Raw genomic sequence first — 15,545 nt, 5'->3', positions numbered from 1 at the left:
TAGATAGTCCAGTTGAGATTTTCATGAAGAGAAGAAAAGCCATATTAGGTCCGGCTTGCATACGAATAATTTTGAACTCAAGATAAACCATAAAGTTGTCTTTAGTTTACACTCCACCCCTACTACCTAACGTAATAAACTTATGAATAACCTAGTGTTTTATGTGGTAATTTGAGCAGTATAATGAGTGATGAGATGACGTACGCGACTGGACATGTGGCCGGTTATGTCGCTCCACATTACCCCGCACTGGGTCAATGTTGCCCGTAAATTAATAATATACGAGTAAGCTTTGGAGAAACATTGTGTATATAAACATAACATGTTTCTAGTACTAGCCAGGTCAGGTTTTATGTCTAAGGTGTGTGCGGCCAAATACTTTAGCGGGATATTTAACCGCCTTAAAAAAGGAGGTTTTAAGTTTGACCCTTATGTTTTAAACGTATACGATATGCGTTTTCACTGCGACTCGATTGATTATAGCAACAAGTCTTTAGTTTCAACACTAACAGTCGAAAAACTAATAACGCTCTAGCCGCTCTGTAGTCAACGGTTTAAAACAACCTGGCTAAGTGTTAATCGGGTTCGCACCCCAGGGATTCCGTACCATTGTTGAGGTAGGAATTCCGAATCCTTGTTCAGACCGTTCATTGTTTTAATGACAGAACCCGTACAATTTATCGCAGTCGCAAAATTCCATGACGTGTGTGCTCTTTGGCAATCAGTGACGTCGTGAGATCTAGCGCGACACCGTGACACTCGCGAGTGAGGTCGCTCTGAGAGCCCTTTGCGCCCTATTTACATTTCGAGTGCTCGTAGGCAACACAGCTTTCTTGCTAGAAAGAATCGACTTAACAGACCTGGAGGCCTACCGCGAACCACGTTCGACGTGTTGCCTCTCTGTCGCACTAGTAAATTCGTACGTAAGCGTGATAGGGAGGTAACACGTCGAACGTGGTTCGCGGTAAGCCCTCAGGGGCTGCCGAGTCCTGACATTTATGATTTGTGTAAATGTTTTTTTTTTAATGCCCTCTTTGAATAATGTTGTCGTAAAAACCAGGAAATATCAAGAGTTTTGTATATGGGAAAACTGTTTGTGCTCGCCTTGACGTTTTGCTATTAGGGGGCTTGCTTACATAGTTTAGCCATCATGCTAAACACACGTCCCTAATGTGTTTATGATCGGCACTAAACCAGATGCTACATACATTACAATATGGATGTATTTGTACATACAGACCATTCGCTCCCTAAGTGGTCACTCGGGCGTCTGACGTCACAGGGCGGGCGCCGCGCCGCCGGACGACCTACGATGCAATTTTATTTCTAAATCCAACTTCAACCTTATACTGAAACATTCAGAGTCGAAACTCGAATAAAACCTGACTGAATTGCTTTTGTTTTGTGGCGTCACATGTTCTAAATATAGCGCCCGTATTAGAAGCATGTAGAGTTGAATTTAGGAAAACGTAAACAGATGTTCTTTTGTTTTGACGTTGTCGGGAATTGGTTCTTAAACTGGATGAAAAAAGTTCAAGGGAAAACATAACATAATTGTTAGCAGCCAAACCATCATTAAAGCCATTATATTTGTCAGTACAATAAGCCATATAAATATTACGCATATATTGCTACAGATTCCTACGCGGAATTCATAAAGATGACTCCTCTACTATTCAACACACTATATGGCGATTACAGAACTTACGAAACTACGATTTGTCTCTGTCTTCTCTCTAACGTTAGCAGTTCTCAAACTTTTTTGGTGACGGAACCCATTTGGAAAGTGAAATACTTGACCAAAGCCCCTAATTAAACATTTTCGTTCGCAACTGTGGACCAGACATGTAGAAGAGCTGGTTTTTGTTTTTTTTTTCTTTGCTTTGTGGAAAGCTAGGGACTCCTAGAATGGCTACTATAGCAATGATCAAATGGCAAGTAACAGAAATCGCTATGTATTGCACCATTTTAGATGTCCCTTCTTTTTCTGAAAGTGAAAAATAAGAACACCAAGGTTTACATTAGTTTATCACTTTTTAATTAACTTTTTATAGGGTTTATGTGAAAGTCATGTAAACCTTGGAGCAAGGAAAATAACATTTAAGCAATAAATGAAAGTGTTTCGTTATATATATTTAAAAAAATGCAGTTAGTCATGAGCGATGAAAACTGGAAGTATTTTCGTACACAAAGAAAATTATACGATGTGAATATGCGAGTTTCATACACAAAGAAAATTATATGATATAAATATGCGAGACTGCGAGTCAATGGTCGAGATGAACGAAACGGATGTATTTTATTATTTGCAAAACTGTGTTTGGAGTTTCTGGAGGAATTCAATACTTAAACAAAGTCTTGCATCAATATGAGAGTCAATACTCTCAGCAGACTTTTACGAGTCCCAACTTGGGATAAATGAGAAGAAGTATAATATTTGCAACTTTGGAGTTCTAACATTATTGGAGAGACCAACGCGGCTAGGGTTCAGTGGTACGGACACCTAGAGAATGGAAGAGGATGGTGCCGTGAAGAGAGCGTACTTGGGACAATCAAATGGGAAACGCCCGATTGGACGTCCTAGGTACCGCTGGAAAGACGTAGTAGGTAGTAGCTGAAAGCCTGCTAAACCTCTGCCATAGCGACTGGCGAGAGTTACCGCAAGACCGAGAGGCATGGTGTGATCTGGTGTCGGAGGCCAAGACTCACTTTGGGTCTTTGTGTTACCATTGTAGTAAGTTTGGAGGTCTGGTTTGAGTTACATATTAATATCATTGAGTAGGTACGGTCAACCAATTTGATTCCTAGGCCACTATAGAACCATGTCATAATGACTTCTACGACAGTGCTTATTGAGTGATGCATGTCATGTATAGAGTACTTAGTTAAAGCGACAAGGTTCTATAGTGGCCTAGGATTCAAATTGGTTGACTGTACGTTAGAGATGCTATTGACAGCGTGCATTACATTCGATGAGGCATAACTAAAAGCTACTTAAAGTACATATTCTATATTTTATTTTAATCGCAAGTAAAGGAAAACAGTAAGACATAAAAAATGCGTTTAATATAACTAGCATATTTATGACAAAAGAATCGTCTGACAATGCGACAACGATTATGTCTGAACGGAAAGTCAATCCTCTTCCTTTTTTTAATTTTATTATCGTCCTCATACATGACATGAACTGAATAAGAGTACATTGTCCATTGATAACGGTTTGAATGAGTTGGCAACACTTGTTGCTCGTCAGTTGAACGAACGCGCTATATTTACACGCGGTTTGGCACCCGCCAGCGACTATGCGCAAATATGGCACTATTGTGTAACATTGGTAATGATCGCGTAATGTACCTGCCATTGTAGTAGACTCGTTTGGTGATTGTGTTCTAGATGTTCGGTGGAGAAAAATATTGTAAGGAGGTTTTGACCGATAGTATGCGTTTTGATGACAATTAAAACACTAGCATCCCTTCTGCGATGCGGGTAAAGCAAGTAAACGTGCGTATTTCTGCCCACGGCTGCCTAAATAGTGGAAAAGACCGTAAATGGTTATAGAAATAAACTATTAGTAAATAAAACTAAAAATCATTTCCAAGTACGCTAATATTTCCGAAGTTATCAAATACCCGTATCGGTTTATGTTCTTTGATCCCAATTTAACCATTCATTCGACGATAAATATGTTACTCTTTCAATCGGTTGGAACAGACGAATACCTGCCCAGGAAGAAATCGGTTCAATTTATTACTCGTACTACAGTCTTCATCATAAACAAATGAAAGTACATACAAACTTTGCAATCAAACTGCAAAAAAATACCGAAGGAGAAACGCATCGCGCTTTCGACAGTTCCGACCATAAAGGCATTTTCCCGACACCACGCTTCGCGTTCTTAAGTTTTCCACTGCCTTCAGCACCTACGTCACCACTTTCGTGACCTCATTACTCTACTTACGTATCGAAGACAGAAATAACCGTCATTTCACGAGACTAAAATAGAATGGTTTTTAATTTAGCTTCCTAAGCTTCGATCGGACGTTAAAGTTTGATAAAGGACCTAACCAACGGCGGTGACTTTCCACGATATTCTTGATTCGTGATCCGCTAAAGGTCGATAAAGGTGAACGAAACCCATTCACACACCTGCCGACTGGGCCGGCTAACATTTCTGATAAAAGAACTCGTAATAACCTGGTAGTAGGTACAAGTGCCTACTATTTATCACGTCGTGGAAATAAATAAAAGTGATCGTCACGTTTGCCACGTACATTCACGTAGTAACAAGGAGATACATTTTCGGCTGTCACCGCTATAGATATGTAATATATATATATATATAGATAACAAAAATAGTGGGGATCGGATTTTTTTTCTGAAAATCAGAATTTTGATTAGGAAAAAGTTGATGTTTTTTTTTCTATAGCCTTAGCCCGTTCGTTTGCCAACCCTTCATACAAGGGCCAGAAATTGTTTTGTCAAAAAAAAATCTTCTAATTTTTCATAATTAGAACACGATATCCAACATGCTCTTAAACTGATCGCCACTATTTTTGTTACACCTGTATAAGTCACCTATATCAACTATCCACAATATAGCTTTCTCCTGAAATATCACACTTCTAAAAATTCAGGTTTAAAGCCCTATTTCGCAGTAGAAAATGGCGTCAAATTTTGAAAAATTAAATCGTGCTAAGTCGATTTTGAATTTCGGGCACTCCACACAAATGCTTTCCACTGATAAATTAGTTTGTCAGACTATAGTTCTCTTGTTTACGCTGACACGTGACTATTGATACAAATTTGCAAAAAGCTGTGAACTAGGTTTACGAGGTGTTCATAATGATCGATAAGACATTGACACGAATCTCGATCGTGGCAACGAGTTTCATTTCTCGGCACGAGGCACTAATGGGATGCTAACGTCACGGTGAAATTTATCTTGTGTGTCGCATCTGCCAGAAATGACAACTTATAATACTGAACTATTCGCTTTGTGCCTGACGGGTATGGGTAACATTAGTTATCGGGCAGTTTAGAGCTGTTCCATGAAATTCCACCTTTTTCTCATCCCGTGCGTTTTTCATTTTTTTGTATTTCCCCGCCAAGTACTTCGCACACATGTGCGTACATAACGCACGAAAGCCGCAGAGGCACAGGTAGGAACAGAATACCAGGACCTCAGGGGTGACAAGTTAGAGAAGGAAAGCCACGAATTTATAATAAGAATAAGAATAATTAATATTTATTGTCAGACACATACAAGAATACAAAGACGATAAAAGAAAAACAAACAAGTAGACACGTTGAATAGAATTTCTAAAGTCTATCCAAATTATGTAAACAATAGTGTGACAAAAGGGATGGACTCAGCATTTGCTGTGTTACAGACTGGCTGTCACAGCGCTGGTTTTCAGTTTATCGGACTAAAGATGCGAAGTACTCATCTAGTAGTAGCCTCAGATGAGCACTACTAATAGATGAGTACTTCGCACATATCCGATATTAAAGTGAGCGTTTCCAAAGTGATAAGCATAGCACATGACTCATAATGTATGTTAACTGTTGTCAAGCGATAGATGTCTTCTATTGTTTTTATCACGAGACAAACACGAACATGACTTACTAAGCCATCTGTCTTTCTTGTTCTTTACTATTAACATATTATTAAGTATAAATTGTCAATTTAGTTCGAAGGTAGATATTTTACGTTTCCTCTGTATGTATTTTAAGTGATACCCAGGGGCCCTAATAGCCAAGATGACAGTTCGCAAAGAAACTATCGAACTAATATGGAAAAGTGATAAAGAGACAATAGCGTTTCGTTTTCTGCAAACGATGTTCACCTTGGCTAGGTCCCCTGCTAAAGGGCTTATTACATCCATCCTTCCGGACGGATCCGACGTCGAGCCCGAGTAAGGGTCGTTTTCCTTTTCACGAAATATCAAATCATAAGCAAATTGTTATAGCATTTATTCTATCGTCGATGTCGATATTAGTCCTTTTTTATATACATAGGTATAGTGTCTATTCAAGAACGCTATCTATGATCGATTTACTTTTACCGGCGTTTCACAAATTTATAAACTTCCCCACGCACTTCGGCCATCGTTTGGTGTCGTATGTACAAATATTACGCGAAGGAGTCGATTAATCAAGAGCTGATAAACAATTCAGGCCATGTCGTAATGTTGATGGGCCGACGGACGGGACCTTGCCCTAAATACTAGAGAACTGAAGAATATTAGGGGTTGTGTTTCTATATACGTATGTAGTCCTAGGATTAAACTCTATTCGAAGAATTTTTTTTGAAGTGAATGTCGAGGTCTGGCATTTATACTAACTGTTTTAGGAGCTCGTCAGTCAGTCAGACTGTGTCAAATACGTATTTTTTATTAAATTTACTGTTAAACAGTTATTAATTACCTAGATACCAAACCAAAGAGTTATTAATTGCAGAGGGGATGTAAAGTTTGTATACGTGAATGGTCATAAGTCAACTTTTGGCAACCAAAGTTACCGCGTAATGTAACTTAGCTGTCAAAGAACGAATTTGTCTTAGAGTTTACACATTTATAAAATTAATGTAGTTCTTCAGTAGATTGAAGTGAATTTCTTTAACTCAAACAATATTGTTGTTGGAATTGAAACTCCGCATAGTCATAAACTTCTGACTAAACTTTTATGCTTTTTATCTAGCGATAAATCATGAAATTATTGCGAGTACGACATGCGACGTAACAATCGGCCTTCCGAGGAAATGACATTTATGTGGCTATAGTATATGAGTAATCAATAACAATAAACCATCTAATAATGGCTTCTTGCACGACCGCAGCGTCGCTTAACGTTGACACTTATGGGATATGTCAGGATTGTTAATTACATTAGGCACATTTGTTTTAAATAATATTTTTTTTGACTTCGTGTATACACCGTGTTTTTATTGAATTCCGTTAACTTCGGGGTATCGGTAAGTACGTTTAAGGAAACTAAATGGCATAGTTAATTTGCAAAAAAAAACACATTTTTTTGCAGTTTTTTAAGTATTTTTATTTTTATAAAAAGTAACTAAATGTTGCATATAGCGTTGTTGTTACACGGGCATTACATTTAACTCAACCAAACAATTGAAAACTGTTACATATCAATGTCATTTCGAACATCAATTGTCCGACATAGTATTTTACGTTTAGGAGCAAATGTATGAACTCGTACTGAACACTAATCAATATGTAAACAGGCCCTAAGGCAAGTGTACACGCTCGTAAGGGTCTTATAAGATAAAAATTAAATACTGATTATCTCCGAAATGGAGTTAAGTAGAATACCGGTGTCTTTGAGAAAGTTACTTAATTTAAGCTCAGGGATGCACCTGTGAAATTAACGGAAAAAAAAACACGGTGTATATGTAATTGTACCTATAAAAAAAAAAAACTACGATGAAAGACTGTAAAGAATTGTTAAAATATGATATTTTTGCCAAGGCTCACGCTGGTATCCTTTCTCTTTTCTACCCTGCTTGGACAAGACATTGGAATCGATTGAAGACGTGAGTCGTACTATGTTACAAAAACATAATTTGAAGTAAATCGCAGTCTTCTATTATTACGTTCCTTTGTGATGTTAAATCTATAAGAATTGTATCACTTCGTGTGTGACGCACTATTTGACCAACTATTTCAACAAATCCATAATCGTATTAATTGTTTATTCAATTACACATTATTCCTGTAGTACCTAATTTATGAAATTAAACAGCTGAGGCCTTGCGTTCTCATCCGTAACAGCCATTCATTATCTATTTATTCCTTCCTTTACACGGCAATACACTCTGTTGCCTTAGGAAAAGACCCAAAGTTGCTTGTAAGGAAAAATAATGACATCGTTATAACGTTTTAAACTATTTACACTACAAACAAATTTCGCTGCTTATCATAAAGGCTTAACAGACACGAGTACAGTACGAATATATTATTTCAAATAAGACTCTAACGTTATAATAGTAAGAACTAGATCAGCAACTTAAGCTCTCTTTTTCAAACTGATCCATTTTAGTGGTATTTTTCTTGTTTGCTTCAAGATTACCGTGATTCTTCATTGCTGAGCTAATTATACTTGTGCGTCGTTTTTAAAATAAATTATTATTATTATTATTTGTCTGTCTTACCATATCTCGGGACCATGGGGTCCCGGACCTTTGGGAGGCATGCGTGGGGCCGAAGCCAACAGCGCAGAGGCCCTTTAAGACAAATTAATCTACAAGCAAGGGATACACGTGGCGGATACCATCTCCGAGCGCACAATATGATACATCCGGAGATGGTCCCCGCCAGGTGCAAAGACTATTGCAGTGCAGCACTTCTGTGCTGCGATGGGATCTAAGGTCATAAGGCTATTGATTTGAAAGTTGGATGGACTGGATAATAGGCTATGGGAGGAGACTAGCGGACACCTGCCGTGACAATCAGTCTCGGAATTGTGTAAGACAGGCGGTGACTCGCCAACTCATTGAGTGGGCCCCACAACGGCCGCACGCACAGTGCGACAATAGGGCAACACTTTGGAGCGGCTGTGAGGTTGTCGAGAGGTGAGTCTGCGGAAGCCAGATCCCGGTAATCCGTTCAGCAGGCCGCCGGCGTTATGACATTTTACACTTCCAACCTGGAGCATAGGTCCCGCTCTTGCGACTCCACTCTGGCCGGCCGGTGAAGGCAAGCGCAGAGGCGAGGGCCTAATAAAAGGGCCCTCTGGAATAGGGGTCCGCGGTGTCGCCACTCACCGTCAGCTCGCCACAAGCTGCCCCCGCGGGTTATTATTATTATCTCCTTTATTTATTTTTCGTCTTAGGCTAGGTCATTTATAATATGAATATAAAAGTAAAATATAAAAACACTTCAAAAACAATACAAAAGATACAAACACATTATAAAAAACCTAACCTATTATTATTATATAATTATAGGCGAGCAGCTATTTAGCTGATGAGCCTATGTCACACAGTGTCCTGTATTATACAGTTCAAAGTTTGTAAAGTCGTATCACATCACTAAGTAACATCAGTCTAACTTATTGTTTAAAAGCCACTTGTCCAATTATGTTAAGATTATACCCATAAAGTCAGGATTTTCCTATCACTCGTGTCGCAAGTTGATGAATGACAGAACTAGTCACGTAATATTCTATTCTAAATAAGTATTCGCCTAAAGTTTGCTCCAAAAGTCAAACCTTGATAGGTACATTATTTTATAGAAATTATAAAGAGTACTTTTTCGGATTACAAGGTCAAACTTGGGTATGTTTGAGCTTTTAGAATCATGATCAGTGATCGGATTTTCCGGTGCAACACCGTGGGATACCAAGTAGAAAACGTAATATGGATAAAACCAAAATTCCCGGATTTCGTTTGAAAAAAAATATATCGATATGATAGGTATACTTAGATAGGCAGCTCAAATTACGAATATACTCGTAAACTTAATCTTTATCAACGCATTGAATATTCTTTACTTTAATTTAATGTAAACCTGTACACCTGTAGTATTTTTAATAGATATCCATATTATTTGTTATTATTATCACATATAACGGGGTTTATCAATACTTCAATAGGTTGTATAGTGTTTGTATGATTTTTTTTGTTTCGGTATTTTATTATTATATGCATAATATAAAAAACCTATACCTAAGAGTTACGATGACTAAAGAAAATACTAACGCTTATTAAATGCACAATGCACATACACTTATTTTCCGCAAATATTTATTTTACGCGACAAAATGTTACTAAAATTTACTATAGTCTGTCAAGCAAAGTCTGTCAGTAGCAATGTAAAGCAAACTGAAGTATGGCAACACTCACATAGCAGTATTGCGCTAAGAAAAGCAGCAATGTACATCGAACCGAAACATATTTTTTTCCGCTGAGCGCGCTCTTCGTACGTCAACTAAAATTGCCGCTCGCGGTTTATTGAAGCATTTGGAAATTGTTATTATTATGAGAGGGACAATTTAAACTGGAGTAAAAACGATGTCAATCAATATGATAAACGAGATGAAAATACCTATTTGCAAACGGACTATGCTGGAGAAAATAATGTTTGAATCAAATCATTGCTTCCGCAGGTAGCTGGATTTTAATATATTATCAGATTTCTCGGTTGGAATTCAATATTAAAGATATATCACGATAAAATGCAATACAAATGCTCCTTTATGCAACCTTCAAAAGCTAATTAGACATATTTAGGTAGGTACAATCGAAAAATATATCAATATATTGAATTAAAATAAAGGTTTGTATGCTTAGTAAAAGGTGGACGAAAAGGCGAGCGCTCGCATTCTTAACCTTTGGTATGCTTAGGAGCAGATCTGCTACATATATATTCAACTTAAACATGAAGATGTCATAGCTAAATAAATGTAAAGGTTAAGGCATTTGCACTTGAGTACTTTTTACCAAAACGAGCTGTTAGTAGGTACCTATACTACTGAATTTAACTAGAATAAAACAATCCATTGTTTTAATTAGGTAAATATTAAAACCTAGGTAAGTAACCCCTGAGCCATCACTGGCAGCGGTAGCCCTGGTAGGGTATCACTGTAACTATTCTTGTCACAATTGCAGGGCTTATTAAATATCAAATATCTGGACTATTTACATCATTTTGATATGGTTTTATTCTGTTTTAGCAAACTTAGAAGACAAATAGGGAGCAAAGAGAACATGAGCACCACGGTAGAAAGCTGTTTTTAACATCAGTTCAGAAACTGAAGAAGCCCAAAGAAAATAATTATGCCACTTGTTAATTGTAAATTAGTGTATTTCTCTTGAACAATGTCACATTCACATACCAGTGTAATTTTGAAATGGTTTTACAATATACTTATATAAATATACAGATTAAAAATAAATAAAACACAACTGCAGATATTTTGGTGTTCATTTAATTTCAAGGCAATTAAGATACGGATCACTTTAGCTTACTTACACTTAATTCAGGCCATTCATTGAAAAAATATCATTAAGTTACCAATGTTACTGGTCCACTCCAACCAAGCATCAGAATACTTTGTACCTAGTCACTTATTGCATCTTAAGCATAAAACAGATCTGTTTGAAAATTTGTAATTTCAAGTTTAAAGTTTCCATTCCAAGTTTCAAAATTTATTCAGTAGTAGTTACACATAAAACTTAGTCTTAAGCAATTTGCCTAATTTATAGTACAGAGATATTCCAATATCTCTGAGACCACTCTTACATGCTAGCTTGGTAAGGTTTTGCTCACACTACTGTTTTTATACAGGCTAAAAATGTTAGATATTTACATGTATCGGCTAGATCATATTTTATATGTAGATAATTAAAAAAGTCATTTAGATATCAGGAGAATGCTGTTAAGAAATTTTATTAACTTTCACATTAGTCTATTCAAGACTTGTCAGGAACTGACACAATTTCAGGTACTCAAAATATTAATAAAAGATACCTTGACAATGGAAACTTAACAACTTCCACTCATGTGAGTAATATGGAGTTATATCGTTTCTGGATAATAGAAGGTATGATTTAAATGTTAAAATATTTTTCTAAAATTATGCACACTGAATAAATTATTTTAATTTATTGAACAAACAGGTAAAGCGACTTAAAACTTCTCTTAAATAGGTACATACCGACTTCAGAAAGTATAAACTAGGATTTTCCATAGGTATACATGTGCAATAGCTGAGTGCATGAAACAAATCAGCCTAAATAATATATTTTCGTGATGATTAACAAACGGACAACTTTTACAATAATAATCTAAACTATTGTACCAATTTTTTTAGTTTTTTTAATTAACAAGTTTATTTTTCGTCTTGTTTGCGTTGTACACGTATGTACGTAAACCGCCGTAGGTAAGTTTTGTATGAAGAGAAACTTTTACGAACGCCTTATATTGGGAGAGTTTTAATCCTGCAACAAACATATGGAAGTATTAGGTAGATGTTGCGAAAGAAAGTAGGTATAATCAAGGTTCTTAAACGTCTTAAGATTGTTTAAAAAAGTTACCTTTGAAAATATTTGAGGACTTCATCTGTTGATATTGGGAACAATCGAATCAGTTGCGGTTTCGAGGGCACAATTCGTGGTCTTATTGGATATATTGAGGCATACGTTTTATCTTTATTTAAGCCTTTTAACCCTGAAACAGAAAAAACTGCACATTATCTTAAAAATTCTCCGGGATCTTGCAGTAATTATCATAACCTCAAAATTTTCTAATGGTTAAGATCAACGAGCATGATTTTACTTACATTGTAGGCATCTTGACTTTGCTTATGGTCATGCACAATATTATTTAATATATTGATATTTATTTTAATGCTGGGAGCAGAAATTTCTCTTGAATTAGCACCGATTCGGAATGTAAACAAACAAGATGGACGATCCACATTCTACAGATAAAACACAGATTACACGCGATTTTGGAATTATTCGAACACAGTGTTGCTAGCCCGCGATTTTTCAAATTTGCCGCGTTTTTCTACTGACAAGATTTGCTTGACCAACTATAAATGTAATATAGTCAGTAATTTATTCAACAATATAAGTTGTGGAATCCCGGGGTATACCCATATTAGTATAATGTTTGAGGTCATTCACCCCATGTTGCACCGGGAAATCCGATCACTGATCATGATCGAAAGTCGGAACGGTTGGTGGTGAGATGGTCAAAAAAGCTCTTGAGTTGCTGACGGATCTTTCCTTAGGGGGCAACTACACAAAAGATCCCTATGGGTCGAAGTGTATCCGCAAGGGCCCCCGAAAATTAGAAGATAAGCTTTGTGGGCACTAACAATAACCAAACACAAACCAAATTACGTACACACAGCTGTACATTGTTAATGGTATTCATTCAGCCATTTTAAAATTATGTTTATATTTGGTATGTGTTCTTCTTCCAACGTGATCGATTTTAACACAATAGTCATCACTTTCCTAAGGAAACGGTGACGTAATACCTATACTTATTAGGGGATATCTTTTCTCAGTGTAGATCCTAGCTCAAGCTCAACCTGGCTCAAGGTGTACCTAGTAATAGAGCGATTATCTTCATCTTAGTCGTATTACTCTTGTCTTGTCGTGGTCATTATGGTCGATGCACGGTATTTTACGAGTATATATATTGTTTTCTGCCATCCTTCTCTACTTAGTGCTTTTCGCACGCACAGATTTATGGATGACCCGATGAGACCTTCACTTGTTCGGCCCATCGCATTGAGAGGCGCAACCTGGGTCTTGTTGCAATTGTTACTCTACCCTGAACAACGAGACTCCATGGCGTCATCTTCTTTGCGCGTAACGTGGCCAAAATACTTCACCCTCACCAGATATGAGCCCTCACCAAATACTCTTTCTCACCAGATATGAACGGTTACTCCGACGAGCGAAAGCCGAGGACCTAAGCGAGGTGTCTGGCATCGGCTGCCTGTACCAGAGCGGCGTGGACCGGCTTGGGCGACCCGTCGTCGTGTTCATCGGAAAATGGTTCCCTATTGGCGATATCGACCTTGACAAAGTAAGTGCAATCTGACCTAACCTCCATAGGTCTCCCACTTGAACTAGATTTATACCCCATGAGTGAAAGCCGAGGATCTAAGCGAGGTGTCCGACATCGGCTGCCTGTGCCAGAGCGGCGTGGAGCAGGCTCGGGCGACTCGTTGTCGTGTTCATCGGCAATTCGTTCCGTACCGGCGATATCGACCTTGACAAAGTAAGTTTTGGCAACCTGACCTTAGCAAGGACTTAAAGCAACCATATAGTCAGGATGTATACCTAATATTCGGTGCGCACCTGCCTTTATGCGCAGCAATTCTAACATAAGTATTCTGTCTCTGCGAGGCTAACTTACCCAACACAGTAAACAGGGAGTACCAAACAACACAATAGGCTAACATCCGACATTTTTTACATTTTTTACTCCGATCCGATTCTCCAATTTACGTAGATACAATAAGCGAGGAAGACCTTCCTTGACCTAAAGTAGTCAATACTTATATAAATCTATCAGTAACGTGGTGTCTATAAAACTCGCTTTTTCCGAGAGACGTATTATTAGACAGGGCTTGAAGACAAATCAGGCAGTGAATTAAATAACAGTTAAGTATGTTTTGTCACGATGTCAAATACGTGAAAGTCGAAGCTTTTTTAACATGAATTTCCCCTATTTCAGGCACTACTGTACCTGATCAAGTTATTGGACCCCATCGTCCGCGGCGACTACGTGATCGCGTACTTCCACACACTCGCCTCCTCCGGCAACCACCCGCCCTTCTCCTGGCTGAAGGAGGTCTACACCGTGCTGCCTTACAAGTAAGTAGACTATAAGATAAGCTAGTAACGTGCTTTTTGAGGCCTGTTGCCTTGTACCAGCCGTCCTTCTACACCACTGGTCAACAAACCACGGTTATTTTTAGATACGAGTGCAGCTCTTCAAGTCACTCAAAATAATATTTTGTAGAGTTTCTAGGCCACTAAAAATTTTGTTCGACTCTGGGATCCCTAAATCTGGTAATTTCTACTTTCGTTGCCTCTACTGAAGTTTACCGACCCCTGTTCTAGACCCAAGCGCATAGGACGCTCCGGCTGTGAAATGAGCTCCCTTCAGAGGTTTTCCCGAAGGTCTACAGGATGGGGTTCTTCAAAAAGGGGTGTACAGGTTTTTAAAGGGTCAGCAACACGCATGTTCTGGAGTTCCTCTGGAGTTGCAGGCGTCCATAGGTTACAGCGACTGCTTCCCATCAGGCGGGCCGTATGCTTTTTTGCCACAGACGTGGTATAAAAAATAGGAGCGTTGTTAGAAAATTAATAACTCTGTAGTGTTATTTCGCAAGGGACAGGACACGATTGTTTTAGACACGTACTTTTACTTGGAAAGTGGTTTAGGAATTTTGCGACAATGTCCATCTGACTCAGATTTATCATAGATATTCTGTTTATTACAGTTTCATACCTTTACTAAACGTTATATTCGTTGCTATTTGTGAGAGAAGTTTTTTTTATAACTGTGTAATTATTCCATTATCTTTTTCAGATATAAGAAGAATCTGAAAGCGTTTTATATTGTACATCCCACATTCTGGACGAAGGTTAGTATTGTTTAGTTAGCATACCTACCTATCACTTTGCCCTGACATTTAAGCACAAAAGGTTGCGTTTGATAGCATCGAGGGGAGACCGAGGATTCTCTGTTATAAGTATATTCACAAACAGCCTTCATTTCTATTAGCGTATTTTTTTTATTTTGGGTTTGTTTTATGTGGAGTTCGTTGTGATAAAGAAAAAGCATACTTCTACTGAATAACTTTTACTATGGGTCCAATATCGAAATGAAAACAATTGCCTGCGCAACAGATAATATCTGAAATAGCTGGCAGGTATGAAATATTTGTTTTTCTCAATGTCAGGACTAGACACGTAGTAAAAGCTATTCACTATGATCTATATAGGTATTAGGTAATTAACCTTGCAGAATATGGCTTAACGTAAAAAAATACAG

General features: G+C 37.8%; 1 protein-coding gene and 2 long non-coding RNA genes across 4 annotated transcripts in view; all 3 read left to right on the top strand.

The window, feature by feature from the left end:
* Positions 1–15,545, top strand: part of LOC133520260 (uncharacterized) — a 380,113-nt gene that overhangs the window by 138,546 nt on the left and 226,022 nt on the right. The window lies entirely within an intron of this gene.
* The window catches only part of LOC133520246 (protein GDAP2 homolog), a 148,897-nt gene that overhangs the window by 128,047 nt on the left and 5,305 nt on the right, over positions 1–15,545 (top strand). For both annotated transcript variants that reach the window (XM_061854624.1, XM_061854626.1), the window contains exons 8-10: positions 13,412–13,565; positions 14,220–14,359; positions 15,081–15,135. In XM_061854624.1, coding sequence (XP_061710608.1) covers positions 13,412–13,565; positions 14,220–14,359; positions 15,081–15,135 — 349 coding nt within the window. The remainder of the gene's footprint in view (positions 1–13,411; positions 13,566–14,219; positions 14,360–15,080; positions 15,136–15,545) is intronic.
* LOC133520258 (uncharacterized) lies at positions 10,058–10,933 on the top strand. Its single transcript, XR_009799734.1, has 2 exons — positions 10,058–10,125; positions 10,693–10,933. It is a non-coding gene; the product is annotated as an uncharacterized LOC133520258 (long non-coding RNA).

This window comes from Cydia pomonella, chromosome 8 (assembly GCF_033807575.1).
Source record: "Cydia pomonella isolate Wapato2018A chromosome 8, ilCydPomo1, whole genome shotgun sequence".
Taxonomy (NCBI): domain Eukaryota; kingdom Metazoa; phylum Arthropoda; class Insecta; order Lepidoptera; family Tortricidae; genus Cydia; species Cydia pomonella.
Note: the sequence above shows the minus strand (reverse complement) of the source record. Positions and strands in the feature narration are given on the sequence as shown.